Genomic DNA, 17,459 nt, shown 5'->3' with positions numbered 1-17,459 from the left:
GGCGGGGAGGGATAAGGTCGGGGCCGGGTGGGATAAGGGCGGGGCGGGATACGGGCGGGATACGGGCGGGGCAGGATATGGGCGGGGAGGGATAAGGGCGAGGCGGATACAGGCAGGGCGGGATACGGACGAGGAGGGATATGGGCGAGGCGGATACAGGTGGCGCTGGGTGGTATAAGGGCAGGGAGGGATAAGGACGGGGCGGGACCGGGTGGTATAACGGTGGGGCCGGGTGGGATAAGGGCGGGGAGGGATAAGGGCGAGGCGGATACGGACAGGGCCGGGTGGGATACGGACGGGGCGGGATACGGGCGGTGCCGGGTGGGATAAGGGCGCGGCGGATACAGGCGGGGCAGGATACGGACGGGGCCGGGTGGGATACGGACAGGGCGGGATACGGACGGGGCGGGATAAGGGCGAGGCAGATACAGGCGGGGCTGGGCGGGGTACGGACGGGGCGAGAAAGGGCGAGGCAGATACAGGCGGGGCTGGGCAGGATATGGACGGGGCGGGATAAGGGCGAGGCAGATACAGGTGGGGCTGGGCGGGGTACGGACGGGGCGGGATAAGGGCAAGGCGGATATAGGCGGGGCTGGGCGGGATACGGACGGGGCGGGATAAGGGCGAGGCGGATATAGGCGGGATAAGGGCGAGGCGGATATAGGCGGTGCTGAGCGGGATAAGGACGGGGCGGGATAAGGGTTGATTGACAAAAACAATTCCCCATTCAGAAGCTCCCAAGAAATTAAACTGTCCGGCTATGAGGCATCGGAATGGGTTGTTTGGCCACAGCCAAAATGGCCACTGGTACTACTAGCTGCAGGACACCTCGCCGCTGAACATCTCGCCACGACGAGCATTGGATTTCCCCGCCAACGCCGATGAATGGTCCTCAGCCAGTGATCTCCACGCGGGCAATGTAAAAATGTGTCCTGCCTGCTGGCGGCTGTGCCGAGCGCCGTGCCTGCTTGCGGGTGTGCCGAGCCTGCTGGCGGGTGTGCCGAGCGCCGTGCCTGCTGGAGGGTGTGCCGAGCGCCCTGCCTGCTGGCGGGTGTGCCGAGCGCCCTGCCTGCTGGCATGCACACTCACAAATGGTGTTGGAGCAGCGGGCGGCTGAGTATTTTGGCGGGGAGATCAGCAGAACCTCGGCGGGCAGATCAGCGGCTGAGGACCTTTAAAGATGGCGGCGGCAAGATATTCAGCGGCGAGGTGCCCTGCAGTCAGTAGTCCCGGCAAGACTTGCATTGTGGCACAGCGCCAGCGGTGATTTGGCCGTGGTCACACGTCCTGGACCAGTGAGGAATTGCACCTTTGACATCCTCCATTTGCATTACTGTTGGCCAGATTTGCGTGCTCAGCCGCAGGAAACAGCGCAATTGGTATATTCCTTGGTTCTTAACAAGCTGCTTTTCTGAAGATGAATCCTGGACTTCTATTCCCCATAGCTGGTGTTTTAGTAACTTTCCTATACAGTAATGAAGTCAGATCTGGATTGTTATCACACCGGTCACACTGAGATGTTGGCAGGTGCAGTGTTTTAATGGGATTATGTCAATGCCACAAATTGGTGTTTACTGGTAAAACATAGCAACACCGAACCTGTGAACAAGACACAGCAACAAATACACAGAGCGACAACGCCAGGCTGCGTATAACAACGCCAGGCTGCGTATAACAACGCCAGGCTGCGTATAACAACACCAGGCTGCGTATAACAACGCCAGGCTGCATATAACAACGCCAGGCTGCATATAACAACGCCAGGCTGCATATAACACCGCCAGGCTGCATATAACAACACCAGGCTGCAAATAACAAGAACACGCTGACATCCAGACTATGAATACATTACTACAAGGCGGCGTAACCCTGATGTCCAACTCAGCCAGACAAACTGTCACCAAAACGATGAATGTTTCACTGAAATAGTAACTCGGCCGCTGACGAGACGCCTCAAACCTTTCTGGAAGATCTGAATGCTGAAATCCTTCTGTGTTTAATCAATGTCTCTGCAACTAATTTCCTTACAGGACGAAGGCCCAAAGCCGTTTATAACGATGCTGTAATTGTTTGTATCATTGTCTTGTCCGGGGATCTCAATCAAGAGGCATAAACTGTAAACTTCCGCTTTACAAATCCCTGTGATAAGCAACGAGCCCCGTGGGGACGATAATGATACAACATGGGCCTAATGTAATACCGCCAACACAGCCATTCCCTCCCCACAGCGCCGGCTGCTGCTCATTTCCAGGCGCGTCTTTGCACACACAATCTGCTCAACTTTGTGGCTCTGTATTTTACATTTCGACTCCCATTTCAAAAGTTGTTTGTGACGTCGCTACCGCAGCACTGCACCGGCCGGCAGGTGTGACAGAGGCCCGGACTCTCGCTCCGAGCGGTGAGGAGGGTCCCACGGGGGGAGGAGGAGAACCGGCGGGTGGAGGAGGAGAACCGGCGGGTGGAGGAGGAGAACAGGCGGGTTGAGGAGGAGAACCGGCGGGTGGAGGAGGAGAGCCGGCGGGTGGAGGAGAGCCGGCGGGTGGAGGAGGAGAGCCGGCGGGTGGAGGAGTAAGAGAACCGGCGGGTGGAGGAGTAAGAGAACCGGCGGGTGGAGGAGGAAGAGAACCGGCGGGTGGAGGAGGAGAACCGGCGGGTGGAGGAGGAGAACCGGCGGGTGGAGGAGGAGAACCGCCGGGTGAGGAGGAGAACCGGCGGGTAAGGAGGAGAACCGGCGGGTGAGGAGGGGCCCGCGGGGGAAAGTGGAGACAATCAGCATTAAAGATATGCCCCCATCATGGCTGTACTTGTGGTGGGTTTAACCCATTCGCTGGAGTTAAAGAAAAGGCTCATGCAGCGTGGGAGACGCGCAGCGTGGGAGACACGCAGAGTGGGAGAGGAGACACGCAGCGTGGGAGATGAGACACGCAGCGTGGGAGACACGCAGCGTGGGAGACACGCAGCGTGAGAGACACGCACCAAAGCCCCACGTGTCTCGGTCGTCTGACTGACTGATATTGTTAGCAATATGTAAAACGTAGGCCAGAAAACATCGCCAAGATATCCCAACCGCCTCAGATGCTTCCTACGGGTCCCACGGCTTCTGATGCAGAGAAAGAAAACATTACAGGATTTATCTCATTAGAAATTTACTCAAACTCGCAATCCGGCTGCTCCATTTTTTGTGTTCCCCGTAGGCACCCACATTACTTTCAGCTCAGGGAACCTCGTGGGTCCCGGGATATGTCGTTTAGGTTTCAAAGATTCCGCTTCCTCTTGGGTGATTCAAAATGGCCACCAAACTGCGGACCAATAGAAAGCAGCAACAGATGAGGTTTACTACCGGAATCCACGAAGTGCGCTGACAACAAAGTATCTCCGGATCCACGGAGACCACGGAGCTAAAAATAACACAGCTCCAATTATGTAACAAAAAAACAAAGAAAATCAATGCGATTTCTGCTTTAAATGTTCAGTCATCCAAGAGCGGCAAAGAAGGTACAAGATCGTAATATATTTAGGTCACCATGCATCCTTTCCCACCTCAACCACGGAACCGTACAGGTTACGTTATAGCGGCTCCACGTTATATACAGATATTTACTAGGGTAACATTAAATAACAGCTTCACTAACCAACTGGAGCAATTACAGACAACGGCTTTTGTAAAAAAAAGGCAACAAATGTAGATATAAAAATATGGACGCGGTAGAGCATAAAAACACCATGGTCCATGTTTACTAAACAGTAGCTACGTGGTAGAGCCCTTTAGTTACATTCCCTTTAATAGGGATTGATCTTTTCTGCTCTCTTATGTCGATCAGTGTGTGTCCCCAGGGCCGGCAAGCTGGTGTTACACCGGCCGGCTCACGTCCAGCGTTACACCGGCCGGCTCACGTCCAGCGTTACACCGGCATGGCTCACGTCCAGCGTTACACCGGCATGGCTCACGTCCAGCGTTACACCGGCATGGCTCACGTCCAGCGTTACACCGGCATGACTCACGTCCAGCGTTACACCGGCATGGCTCACGTCCAGCGTTACACCGGCATGGCTCACGTCCAGCGTTACACCGGCATGGCTCACGTCCAGCGTTACACCGGCATGGCTCACGTCCAGCGTTACACCGGCATGGCTCACGTCCAGCGTTACACCGGCATGGCTCACGTCCAGCGTTACACCGGCATGGCTCACGTCCAGCGTTACACCGGCATGGCTCACGTCCAGCGTTACACCGGCATGGCTCACGTCCAGCGTTACACCGGCATGGCTCACGTCCAGCGTTACACCGGCATTGCTCACGTCCAGCGTTACACCGGCATTGCTCACGTCCAGCGTTACACCGGCATGGCTCACGTCCAGCGTTACACCGGCCGGCTCACGTCCAGCGTTACACCGGCCGGCTCACGTCCAGCGTTACACCGGCCGGCTCACGTCCAGCGTTACACCGGCATGGCTCACGTCCAGCGTTACACCGGCATGGCTCACGTCCAGCGTTACACCGGCCGGCTCACGTCCAGCGTTACACCGGCCGGCTCACGTCCAGCGTTACATCGGCCGGCTCACGTCCAGCGTTACACCGGCCGGCTCACGTCCAGCGTTACATCGGCCGGCTCACGTCCAGCGTTACATCGGCATGGCTCACGTCCAGCGTTACACCGGCATGGCTCACGTCCAGCGTTACACCGGCATGCTCACGTCCAGCGTTACACCGGCATGGCTCACGTCCAGCGTTACACCGGCCGGCTCACGTCCAGCGTTACATCGGCCGGCTCACGTCCAGCGTTACATCGGCCGGCTCACGTCCAGCGTTACACCGGCATGGCTCACGTCCAGCGTTACACCGGCATGGCTCACGTCCAGCGTTACACCGGCATGGCTCACGTCCAGCGTTACACCGGCATGGCTCACGTCCAGCGTTACACCGGCATGGCTCACGTCCAGCGTTACACCGGCATGGCTCACGTCCAGCGTTACACCGGCATGGCTCACGTCCAGCGTTACACCGGCATGGCTCACGTCCAGCGTTACACCGGCATGGCTCACGTCCAGCGTTACACCGGCATGGCTCACGTCCAGCGTTACACCGGCATGGCTCACGTCCAGCGTTACACCGGCCGGCTCACGTCCAGCGTTACACCGGCCGGCTCACGTCCAGCGTTACATCGGCTGGCTCACGTCCAGCGTTACACCGGCATGGCTCATGTCCAGCGTTACACCGGCCGGCTCACGTCCAGCGTTACACCGGCCGGCTCACGTCCAGCGTTACATCGGCCGGCTCACGTCCAGCGTTACATCGGCCGGCTCACGTCCAGCGTTACACCGGCATGGCTCACGTCCAGCGTTACACCGGCATGGCTCACGTCCAGCGTTACACCGGCATGGCTCACGTCCAGCGTTACACCGGCATGGCTCACGTCCAGCGTTACACCGGCATGGCTCACGTCCAGCGTTACACCGGCATGGCTCACGTCCAGCGTTACACCGGCATGGCTCACGTCCAGCGTTACACCGGCATGGCTCACGTCCAGCGTTACACCGGCATGGCTCACGTCCAGCGTTACACCGGCATGGCTCACGTCCAGCGTTACACCGGCATGGCTCACGTCCAGCGTTACACCGGCCGGCTCACGTCCAGCGTTACACCGGCCGGCTCATGTCCAGCGTTACATCGGCTGGCTCACGTCCAGCGTTACACCGGCATGGCTCATGTCCAGCGTTACACCGGCCGGCTCACGTCCAGCGTTACACCGGCATGGCTCATGTCCAGCGTTACACCGGCATGGCTCACGTCCAGCGTTACACCGACCGGCTCACGTCCAGCGTTACATCGGCCGGCTCACGTCCAGCGTTACATCGGCTGGCTCACGTCCAGCGTTACACCGGCATGGCTCACGTCCAGCGTTACACCGGCATGGCTCACGTCCAGCGTTACACCGGCATGGCTCACGTCCAGCGTTACACCGGCATGCTCACGTCCAGCGTTACACCGGCCGGCTCACGTCCAGCGTTACATCGGCATGGCTCACGTCCAGCGTTACTCCGGCATGCTAACGTCGATTGCTGCAGTACTGATCGCTTGGGCCTGGAGTCACAATAGTACTTCCACTCGGCACATTCTGGCAAAGAAATGGTTCTTATTTCTAAGGTGTAGCAGCTGGAAGTTTAATATAGAGAGATATATACACAGTATATATATATATATATACACACACACACACATACATTTGCTACACACACACAATTTTATTTTTATTATTATGTGCAAAATGTAGCACAGAGAAATGTGAAGCACTTGGGGACAAATAATGCCCTATAGAAATTAGACCAGAGGAACAGGTATTAATGTCACCAAATGGAGAATAAAATCTCTTACTACAAGGAGATAACCAAGTTAGTGTGGATTTCACATATAGAGAGAGTATTGCGACAATAACGCTTCTATTTATAGAACAACTATTTTCGGCCATCATGTAGTGTTCTGGACACACCCACTGCAGGTTCATACCTTACCTCCCCAAAACTTGGCAGTCGTTCACTCAGCAGTTGCCGTCTCAAATATGTGACTCGTGGAAGCAAAGAACTGCAGGATTGTGGGACGGAAAGGCATTGCTAGACGGCTTTCAATGATATTTATCAAGTGTTTACTCATCAGAAAGTATACAGAAGGGTTTATCCCTCTGACAACACTTCATCAACCAATGAGGTCTATGCATGAAGAACCACAAAGGTACCCTGTTAATCTTTCTCCAATGAAAACCTCCAGGCCAGGAACACTAGGATCGCTCCTACTTTTGGGGCACTTACAGTACTCAAATACTCAAATACTGGTGGCTAGGAAAATGTTATGTAAGCAATGTCTTACTAAGACACTATTTTTGATTCATCATTACTATTGCTTACAATCAATAAAAATGAAGTAATTAAAAGAAAAAAAATCTGACTTTATATAAAGCTTCTATAATAGACTGTAAGCTCCTTGCGCCAGGGACCGCCTTATCTTACAATATCAGTATGAGGAACCTTGTCCAGCACAATATAAAGAAGTTCCCTTCTTTATAAGGGGTGACAATAATAGCGCCTTGTGCCAGGTGCACACCACGTCTCTCAAACATTCCACAATTCTCCTAATCAATACAAATATCCCGAGTACTCCGACTGCCTAACCGGCCCTGCGCATGGAAACAGAACGCACGCGCGTGTGCGTGAAAACAGAACGCACGCGCGTGTGCGTGAAAACAGAACGCACGCGCGTGTGCGTGAAAACAGAACGCACGCGCGTGTGCGTGAAAACAGAACGCACGCGCGTGTGCGTGAAAACAGAACGCACGCGCGTGTGCGTGAAAACAGAACGCACGCGCGTGTGCGTGAAAACAGAACGCACGCGCGTGTGCGTGAAAACAGAACACACACGCGTGTGCATGAAAACAGAACGCACACGCATGTGACGGACAACAAGCTGCCATGTCCTTATTTAGCGAGAGATTTATCCCATATTATTCTGGGAAATAATTGCTTCCCCACAAGCCCATTATTTGTATCCAGACACAGCAGCAGCGAATTCAAATAATGTTTTAGATTAATAGATTAAATTAAAATCTTTATCTTGGTAATATTTTATTTTTATAGCCTCTACATGCACAACATAAATATATATATATTTTTTTTATCTGGCTGCTTCTAACACGAACGGTTCCTCCCAGTCACATACTCAAGAACGGCTCCTAATATAGGCACTCTGTATATATTGCGCTCTGTATATATTCCTAATATAGGCGCTCTGTATATATTCCTAATATAGGCGCTCTGTATATATTGCGCTCTGTATATATTCCTAATATAGGCGCTCTGTATATATTCCTAATATAGGCGCTCTGTATATATTGCGCTCTGTATATATTCCTAATATAGGCGCTCTGTATATATTGCGCTCTGTATATATTCCTAATATAGGTGCTCTGTATATATTGCGCTCTGTATATATTCCTAATACAGGCGCTCTGTATATATTCCTAATACACTGGCGACACACTTTATTCGAGCTCGGCTAGTCCCACGAATTCGGGTATACCCGGGTGTATTGAGGTTTGTGACTGTTTTCTGCCCGAGTGCATTGAGGTATTTTCCAAGCAGGGATTGAAGCATTTTATTCCCGCTGGCTGCAATACTGCACAGTATATATATATATACTGCATTACAATTCATGAATTTATGCCATCTGGTAGACACGCGAAGCATTGCAGCCTATTAAATCCTAATCATTATCATTTAACAGATCAGCCGCCCGTCAGCCAGGCATGAACCCAGGCTGGGAAGGCAAACGCAACGGGGCTTGTCAGAGGTGAGGAGCGGCGCATTCCAGGTATCTGCCAGGTACATACTGGGTATTTGCTCGAATAAAGTGTGTCGGTGCAGTATAGGCGCTCTGTATATATTGTGCTCTGTATATATTCCTAATATAGGCGCTCTGTATATATTCCTATTATAGGCACGCTGTATATATTCCTAAAATAGGCGCTCTGTATATATTCCTAATATAGGCGCTCTGTATATATTCCTAATATAGGCGCTCTGAATACAGTATATTCCTAATATAGGCGCTCTGTATATAGTCCTCATATAGGCACTCTGTATATATTCCTAATATAGGCGCTCTGTATATATTCTCAATATTGGCGCTCTGTATATATTCTCAATATAGGCGCTCTGTATATATATTCAGTCAGTAGGCGACTTGACGATCCGCATCTCAAATGAGTATTTGTGAGGGATTAGTTCAGTAATCTGAACAAAATTCTGCCGTTTCCCCACAATTTATATTATTTGCACCAAACCCAAGAAGTATGTTTGTTTTAATGGAGTTAGATTGCAAATTTTAAATATAAACAATTTAATGGACAATAAAGGTAACTTTAACTCTTTCACTGCTAGGGGTCCCGACTTCCTGGTTTTATTATGGGGACACACTCCCCATATGGGGACTATCACACATGTGTTCTTGGTCTGTAGTCCCCAATTTGCCTTCACACAGATCTGTGGGAGTCAGCCACTCTGGGGAAGGAGTATCACACTGGAGGAGAAACGGTTTCTAAAGGCAAGTAACCAAAGTAATCATTTTTTTATATAACCCATTCACTGCCACCAGCAATGGAGGGGTTAAGGGTGGTGCCAGTAGATTCCCTTTGGCCCTGTTACACACCACCTCACAGAAACAGCTGTTACGGTGTGTTACCTGAACACCTTCTCCATTGTATTACTTAATTACCGCGTGGAACACGATAAATCATCCTATGTACCTTCTTGTTGCTGCAAAACATCTAGAAAAGGAAAATAGCCCTTACCGGCACGGCCCTTCCTGTAATCCATTGTGCGGCAGCGGCAGGCGCCGAACGTCTTCTCTACAGGACTGGACTACTGGAACTGAAGGTGTGCTCTGGGGTTGCTAAATATAAGTGTTACTCGCCCATATATTTGTATTTAACCTGCAATGCAATAAATGTACAGCTGCTGAAACCCTGCCCATGTCGGTGTGTGCTTATAAGCAGGTTTTTTACGGGTACTATGACCCACGCCCTGTGATGCACGCCAAGCAAACCGTACAGAAAGCCATCGCCACGCGCTCCCAACACGCACTTAATAATTAGTTGGAGGAGTGAAAAAGACGAGCCAATATTTCCGTTCTGATGCGTGTCCTAATAAACCAGAACTACTCCCAGGATCCTCCAGTCTATAAAAGACGTTCTATTTCTGCCACAGAAACATTCCTGTGTTATGCAACAGTAATTAGTGTAATCAGGACAGTCTTGGCTAACAGCAGAGAATCTGTTCCATTAACCCCTTCAGTGGTCTGCAAGAGGGAAATGCTATATAGTGCAGATGAGCAGGTATATACTACCCAGCAAAACACTGCACAGGATGGACGTCACACACACACACACACACAACTCACTAATTACTGGGTATAACGACATTGAAAAGAAGGTATTGGTGATGTAATTGGCACGTTAGCAATAGGTGGTAAGTTCGGAGTTAATGAAATAAATGGCACCACTTATTCTTACTAATAACGATAAATGGGGTCCCATGTAAAGAGACATTTCCTCCCGCTACTGCGACGGGACAAGGAAGGCCGAGCTCAGCATATCCACAGCAACATCCTGTATTAAAAGGAAGCCCTGGCCAGGCACGACGAATCAGTGGTACCCCGTGTGACGTAGGGGTAAATACGGCTGCTGTTAATAAAAGGTCAGGCCTGCTATACTCCATAACATAGGGATACATTGAGCGAGCGCTTACGTTGTGTTATATATTTGCCTGGTTCCAGCATTTGCCTGCGGAATGGAACGGGGACAACTCACTGGTGCAGTATTCCTAGATTTTGCAAAGGCTTTTGACACAGTTGATCATGTTATCCTGCTTAACAAACTCCAGAGCTCTGGAATAGGGAAACATGCTTTAAACTGGTTTCAGTCCTACCTATCAGGAAGATCCCAACATGTGTCCATCTCAGGCTCTAACTCCAACCCCCTGGATATCACCTGTGGTGTCCCGCAAGGCTCTGTTCTGGGGCCCCTACTCTTCTCAGTGTTCATTAATGATCTTCCCACAGCTTGTAAGGAAGCCTCAAAACACATGTATGCAGATGACACAATCCTATATGCACACAGCCATAGCCTCTCTGACCTTCAACACATACTTCAGTCTGACTTTTTGAGACTCGAAAACTGGATTTCCCAAAACAAACTGTTTTTAAACACTGACAAGACGGTAACAATGGTGTTTGGGACCAAGACTAAATTTGTAAAGCTTCCAGTGACTGAGCTCCTGATTAGAACCAACGCTAAAACCACCCTAACACCTGTCACTAGTTTTAAATACCTGGGCTTATGGTTTGACTCCCACTTAACATTCGGGATGCACATTGATACCCTGACAACCAAGACCTATGCCAAACTAGGGGTACTTTACAGGAACAAATCCTCCCTAAGTCTCCTGGTCTGAAAGCGTATTGCACACCAGATGCTAATGCCAATTATTGACTATGGAGACATAGTATATGGCTCGGCTCCTCAAACCCACCTTAGCAAACTTGACACCCTCTACAATTCAATTTGTCGTTTTGTTCTCCAATGCAACTACAACACACATCACTGCGAAATGCTCAAAGAACTAGATTGGTCATCACTAGAGTCTAGGCGCAAAGTTCACCTTTCCTGTCTCACCCTCAAATACTTTCTGGGCAAGCTACCCAGCTACCTGAACAAGCTCCTCACCCCTACCACATGCAGTACCTATCACCTGAGATCAGACTCCAAAAGACTATTCATGGTCCCAAGACTCAACAAAGTATCCGGACGTTCCTCCTTCTCCTTCCGTGCACCCCAAAACTGGAACAACCTACCAGAGACTCTCATATCCACCACCAGCTTAAGTTCTTTCAAATCTAAGGCTGTCTCACACTTTAATCTGGTCTGTAACTGTTTCATACGCTCATAATATATATTTTCTTTAACTGTGCATGCAATGTCTTGTATATAATGTATACCTTGTTCATTTATGTAACTGTATTTGTAACCATGTATTATTTTGTTTTACTCTGTGCCCAGGACATACTTGAAAACGAGAGGTAACTCTCAATGTATTACTTCCTGGTAAAATATTTTTATAAATAAATAAAAAAAACTTCGGGGACCAGGGGTTAACATGATGTTGGGTTGGAAAGCTGCAGAGTTCTGGGACCTTTCCCCGTCACTCTTTATGTTGCATTTCTACCCCCCAGCCCGGGGCTGGGCACAGTGACAGCACCGGCCCTGAATGTTGCAGCATGGCCCACCATGCCAAAGTAAGGTAGGGGGTGTGCAAACCTTTGCCCCTGTGCCCACCCGACCTCTTGTCCTCCGGTGCTCGCGCACCCCCTCCCCCCCCCCTCTTAGCTCTGTGTTGCATCAAATGACGTGCGGGGTCATGTGAAGCCACACCACCCGCAGCGTCATTTGACGCCGTGTTGCTATGGCAATGCGCGTATGACATCACACCACATGACCCCGCGCCGTTGCCAAGGAGATGCCTCCAGACGCCGGCTGAAGCAAGGTAAGTTATGTTCCAGAGGCCTCACCCGATCAACCGGCATTTAATTTGAATGCCTTGCGGAAGAGTGGGGGCTCAGCAACCGCCCGCACCCCCCTAGAAAAATCTCACGCCCCCCAGTTTATGCACCCCTGCATTAAGGGTACCAACCGGTGGGGAGGGAGACCCCTAGCAGTCCGGCTCAGAGCCAGAAGAGTTGCAGAAGTTTGCTGTAACTAAGGGGAGCTGCAGCGCCCCCTGCTGTGCAGGTGCCAGGCCTGCAGTCCAGTTCAGAGGACATTGCAGGGGGAAGATCAGGGGAAATCCCTCTAGGGAGGTCCCTACACCTAGGACTATAGGTTACCCCAGTATTCCCCAGTTGGGTATGTTGTCTCTGTATATGTATTGCTGTGGATTACCGTTTTCCAATAAATTCATTTTATAAACTCTTGTGTTTCTGTCTGGCGATATTGATCCCTGGTCTCCCGTGATAACTAACCCAAGGATGAGAGTACGTTGTGTCCTGCAGTGCTACAGGAAAAGTGGTTTGTTTGGCGGTGCCCTGCGGCGAAACAGAACTGGACTGCCAGTGTATTAAATACACAATATGTTAATGGCACCCATGCGAACAGAAAAGAGAGCCGCTCTAACGCGTTTCGCTCTATAAGTAAGTGCTTAAAGTGGCTCCCTTTGTCTGTTTGCATGGGTGCCATTAACATATTGTGTATTTAATACATCGGCAGTCCAGTTCTGTTTCGCAGCAGTGCACCGCCAAACAAACCACTTTTCCTGTCGCTTACATCGGTTGGAGCGCGCCGACAAATCCACGTGGACCGTCAACGCAGTGAGTAACTTGGCTTTTCTTTATGCAGCCGTATATCTTCCTTCATGCAATACCAGCTGCCTACCTGTACCGAAGCTGTGCGCAAGCGGGGAGACTATAGAGCCTGTTACACATGCATTATTTACATCAGTTATGCACGTATATGACGATTGCCGTACTGTGCATGCATCAATAAGTGGGGAAAAGGTAGTGCTTCACTTTAAGTACATTTTTGCTTTACATACATGCTCCGGTCCCATTGCGTATGTTAATGCGGGGTATGCCTGTATATATGCGTACGTTAATGCGGGGTATGCCTGTACAGTCATTATTACTATTGAAAAGCAACATTTCATATACTTTCTGTCTAGACGCATTGTTGTGGAGTTTCTCCAATATTTTTGCGCCCGCAGTACTACAATATACAGGAGACATCCTCCTAAAACAAGAAGCAGCCGGAGATCGTCATACAAAAAAAAAGGATTTTAATCCACGCAGATCAACGTTTCGGTCCCATAAGTGACATCATCAAGTTTCGTGGGTGCAGCTAGGATCTGCAATCAGTCACGAACAGACCGTCCGCATAACAATAGTGGGCAGAACTGGTGCCGTCCGTTTCCGAAGCGCTCTGTTTTTCGGTCCCGCTGCACCAGTTTTGCCCACTATTCTTATGCGGATGGTGTGTTCGTGACTGATTGCAAGCTGCAACCCGGTGTCTTTTACAGGGTTAAGGTGTATAGGGTTACCTTTATCTCTGTGTTTATTGGTGCGATCTTAGCTACGCCCACGGTACTTGATGATGTCACTTTTATGGGCGGTGATTAGTCACGCCCCGCCCACCTGTATCACATAACGCAGTTCCCTTTAGACACAGATATAAGGAGCACTGTGCGCACACCCCCTTATCCTGACAACGGTCCGTGTGTTTGACCGAAACGTTGATCTGCGTGGATTAAAATCCTTTTTTTTTTGTATTTAGACCTCCAGCTGCTACTTGTTTTAGGAGGATGTCTCCTGTATATTGTAGCACTGCAGGCACAAAAGCAGGAGGGGGGGGGTGTCCTGTATTAGAGGTCTCCCCAGTAGGGGGGGGGGGGTAGGGGGGGTGTCCTGTATTAGAGGTCTCATAAGTAAGAAAGCTAGTCCAGGCACTCGGTCTTTGCAAAAGAAGATATATTTAATCCAGCATGAAATCATTTCCAGATGTGTCCTGTATTAGAGGTCTCTCCAACGTGGGGGGGATGTGTCCTGTATTAGAGGTCTCTCCAACGTGGGGGGGATGTGTCCTGTATTAGAGGTCTCTCCAACGTGGGGGGGATGTGTCCTGTATTAGAGGTCTCTCCAACGTGGGGGGGATGTGTCCTGTATTAGAGGTCTCCCCAACGTGGGGGGGATGTGTCCTGTATTAGAGGTCTCTCCAACGTGGGGGGGATGTGTCCTGTATTAGAGGTCTCTCCAACGTGGGGGGGATGTGTCCTGTATTAGAGGTCTCCCCAACGTGGGGGGGATGTGTCCTGTATTAGAGGTCTCTCCAACGTGGGGGGGATGTGTCCTGTATTAGAGGTCTCCCCAGTGGGGGATGTACCCTGTATTAGAGGTCTCCCCAGTGGGGGCTGGCCTGTACCCTGTATTAGAGGTCTCCCCAGTGGGGGCTGTACCCTGTATTAGAGGTCTCCCCAGCAGGAGGGGGGGGGGTGTCCTGTATTAGAGGTCTCCCCAGTGGGGGCTGTACCCTGTATTAGAGGTCTCCCCAGCAGGAGGGGGTGTCCTGTATTACAGGTCTCCCCAGTGGGGGCTGTACCCTGTATTAGAGGTCTCCCCAGTGGGGGATGTACCCTGTATTAGAGGTCTCCCCAGTGGGGGATGATTGCTGCGCTCCTGAGGCAGATACATAAACCCAGTGAGTGCCCCTAATTCTCACTTCTGTGCTACAATAATTTTTTATGTCTGATGCACTTATTCCCATGACCTGTTATTTATATTATCTGTTATTTATTTGATTACCCCATGTATTACTGCTGTGACGCGCTATGTACATTAATGGCGCTATATAAATAAAGACATACAATACAATACAATACATCACTCCGAGTGCTTGATGTTATACAGGCGGACACACGGCAGACAGAATACTACGGAAGTCATAGAAATGGGCGGACGAGGTTAAAAAGTAAACATTGCTTGTTTACATACCATACCCACAATCCTTTGCATCGGCCTGTGCCTCGCACTGAATTCAACAAACAGCAATAGGTGACAACCCTGCCTGTTATGTGAGTAAACAGCGAGAGAACGCAACGCTGCGCTGGGGGGTGGGAACGCAACGCTGCGCTGGGGGGTGGGAACGCAACGCTGCGCTGGGGGGTGGGAACGCAACGCTGCGCTGGGGGGTGGGAACGCAAAAACAAGAGGGGCGAGTAACTATTAAAGAAACTCCCATTGAAAGGAATAGGATTTTATTCTTAATCTTTCCAGTGCCGGGGCCTGGCAGCGCCAGAGTATGATCGGGACAGGTTCAGAGTATGAGTGCTGCGGGGGTATTAGGCGACTAATACTTTCATACTCCGATTAAAAGAGACACCTGTTTGAATTGATGCTCTCTGACCCTTTTTTAAAAGGTACAAAAGTAATTTGTTTCCTCCGCAGAGCCGCCTGAACCTGTCCTGATCACACGAAGCCGCGGCCTGAACCTGTCCTGATCACACGAAGCCACGGCCTGAACCCGTCCTGATCACACGAAGCCGCGGCCTGAACCTGTCCCGATCACACGAAGCCGCGGCCTGAACCTGTCCTGATCACACGAAGCCGCGGCCTGAACCTGTCCTGATCACACGAAGCCACGGCCTGAACCCGTCCTGATCACACGAAGCCGCGGCCTGAACCTGTCCCGATCACACGAAGCCGCGGTCTGAACCTGTCCTGATCACACGAAGCCGCAGCCTGAACCTGTCCTGATCACACGAAGCCGCGGCCTGAACCTGTCCCGATCACACGAAGCCGCGGCCTGAACCCGTCCCGATCACACGAAGCCGCAGTCTGAACCAGTCCCGATCACACGAAGCCGCGGTCTGAACCTGTCCCGATCACACGAAGCCGCGGCCTGAACCAGTCCCGATCACACGAAGCCGCGGTCTGAACCTGTCCCGATCACACGAAGCCGCGGTCTGAACCTGTCCTGATCACACGAATCCGCAGCCTGAACCTGTCCTGATCACACGAAGCCGCAGTCTGAACCTGTCCCGATCACACGAAGCCGCGGTCTGAACCTGTCCTGATCACACGAATCCGCGGCCTGAACCTGTCCCGATCACACGAAGCCGCGGCCTGAACCCGTCCCGATCACACGAAGCCGCAGTCTGAACCAGTCCCGATCACACGAAGCCGCAGTCTGAACCAGTCCCGATCACACGAAGCCGCGGCCTGAACCTGTCCTGATCACACGAAGCCGCGGTCTGAACCTGTCCCGATCACACGAAGCCGCAGTCTGAACCTGTCCCGATCACACGAAGCCGCAGTCTAAACCTGTCCTGATCACACGAAGCCGCAGTCTGAACCAGTCCCGATCACACGAAGCCGCAGTCTGAACCAGTCCCGATCACACGAAGCCGCGGCCTGAACCTGTCCTGATCACACGAAGCCGCCGTCTAAACCCGTCCCGATCACACGAAGCCGCAGTCTGAACCTGTCCCGATCACACGAAGCCGCAGTCTAAACCTGTCCTGATCACACGAAGCCGCAGTCTAAACCTGTCCTGATCACACGAAGCCGCAGTCTGAACCTGTCCCGATCACACGAAGCCGCAGTCTGAACCTGTCCCGATCACACGAAGCCGCGGTCTGAACCTGTCCCGATCACACGAAGCCGCAGTCTGAACCTGTCCCGATCACACGAAGCCGCAGTCTGAACCCGTCCCGATCACACGAAGCCGCAGCCTGAACCAGTCCTGATCACACGAAGCCGCGGCCTGAACCTGTCCTGATCACACGAAGCCGCGGTCTGAACCTGTCCTGATCACACGAAGCCGCGGCCTGAACCAGTCCCGATCACACGAAGCCGCAGTCTGAACCAGTCCCGATCACACGAAGCCGCAGTCTGAACCAGTCCCGATCACACGAAGCCGCAGTCTGAACCTGTCCCGATCACACGAAGCCGCAGTCTAAACCTGTCCTGATCACACGAAGCCGCAGTCTGAACCTGTCCCGATCACACGAAGCCGCAGTCTGAACCTGTCCTGATCACACGAAGCCGCAGTCTGAACCCGTCCCGATCACACGAAGCCGCGGTCTGAACCCGTCCTGATCACACGAAGCCGCAGTCTGAACCTGTCCCGATCACACGAAGCCGCAGTCTGAACCAGTCCCGATCACACGAAGCCGCGGTCTGAACCTGTCCCGATCACACGAAGCCGCAGTCTGAACCCGTCCCGATCACACGAAGCCGCGGTCTGAACCCGTCCCGATCACACGAAGCCGCAGCCTGAACCAGTCCTGATCACACGAAGCCGCGGCCTGAACCTGTCCTGATCACACGAAGCCGCGGTCTGAACCTGTCCTGATCACACGAAGCCGCGGTC

At 51.7% G+C, this 17,459-nt stretch overlaps 1 protein-coding gene across 4 annotated transcripts in view; it reads right to left on the bottom strand.

Annotated features, from left to right (window-relative positions):
• Window positions 1–17,459, bottom strand: part of CLMN (calmin) — an 89,452-nt gene that overhangs the window by 59,844 nt on the left and 12,149 nt on the right. The window contains exon 1 of one of the 4 annotated variants that reach the window (XM_075614440.1): window positions 9,339–9,530. The exons of 2 other annotated variants lie outside the window; for them this stretch is intronic. In XM_075614440.1, coding sequence (XP_075470555.1) covers window positions 9,339–9,363 — 25 coding nt within the window. In that variant the 5' untranslated portion in view covers window positions 9,364–9,530. Of the gene's footprint in view, window positions 1–6,510; window positions 6,573–9,338; window positions 9,531–17,459 lie in introns of those variants that run through there. One more of the 4 variants, XM_075614441.1, reaches the window with a different exon arrangement.

This window comes from Ascaphus truei, chromosome 9 (assembly GCF_040206685.1).
Source record: "Ascaphus truei isolate aAscTru1 chromosome 9, aAscTru1.hap1, whole genome shotgun sequence".
Lineage (NCBI taxonomy): Eukaryota > Metazoa > Chordata > Amphibia > Anura > Ascaphidae > Ascaphus > Ascaphus truei.
Note: the sequence above shows the minus strand (reverse complement) of the source record. Positions and strands in the feature narration are given on the sequence as shown.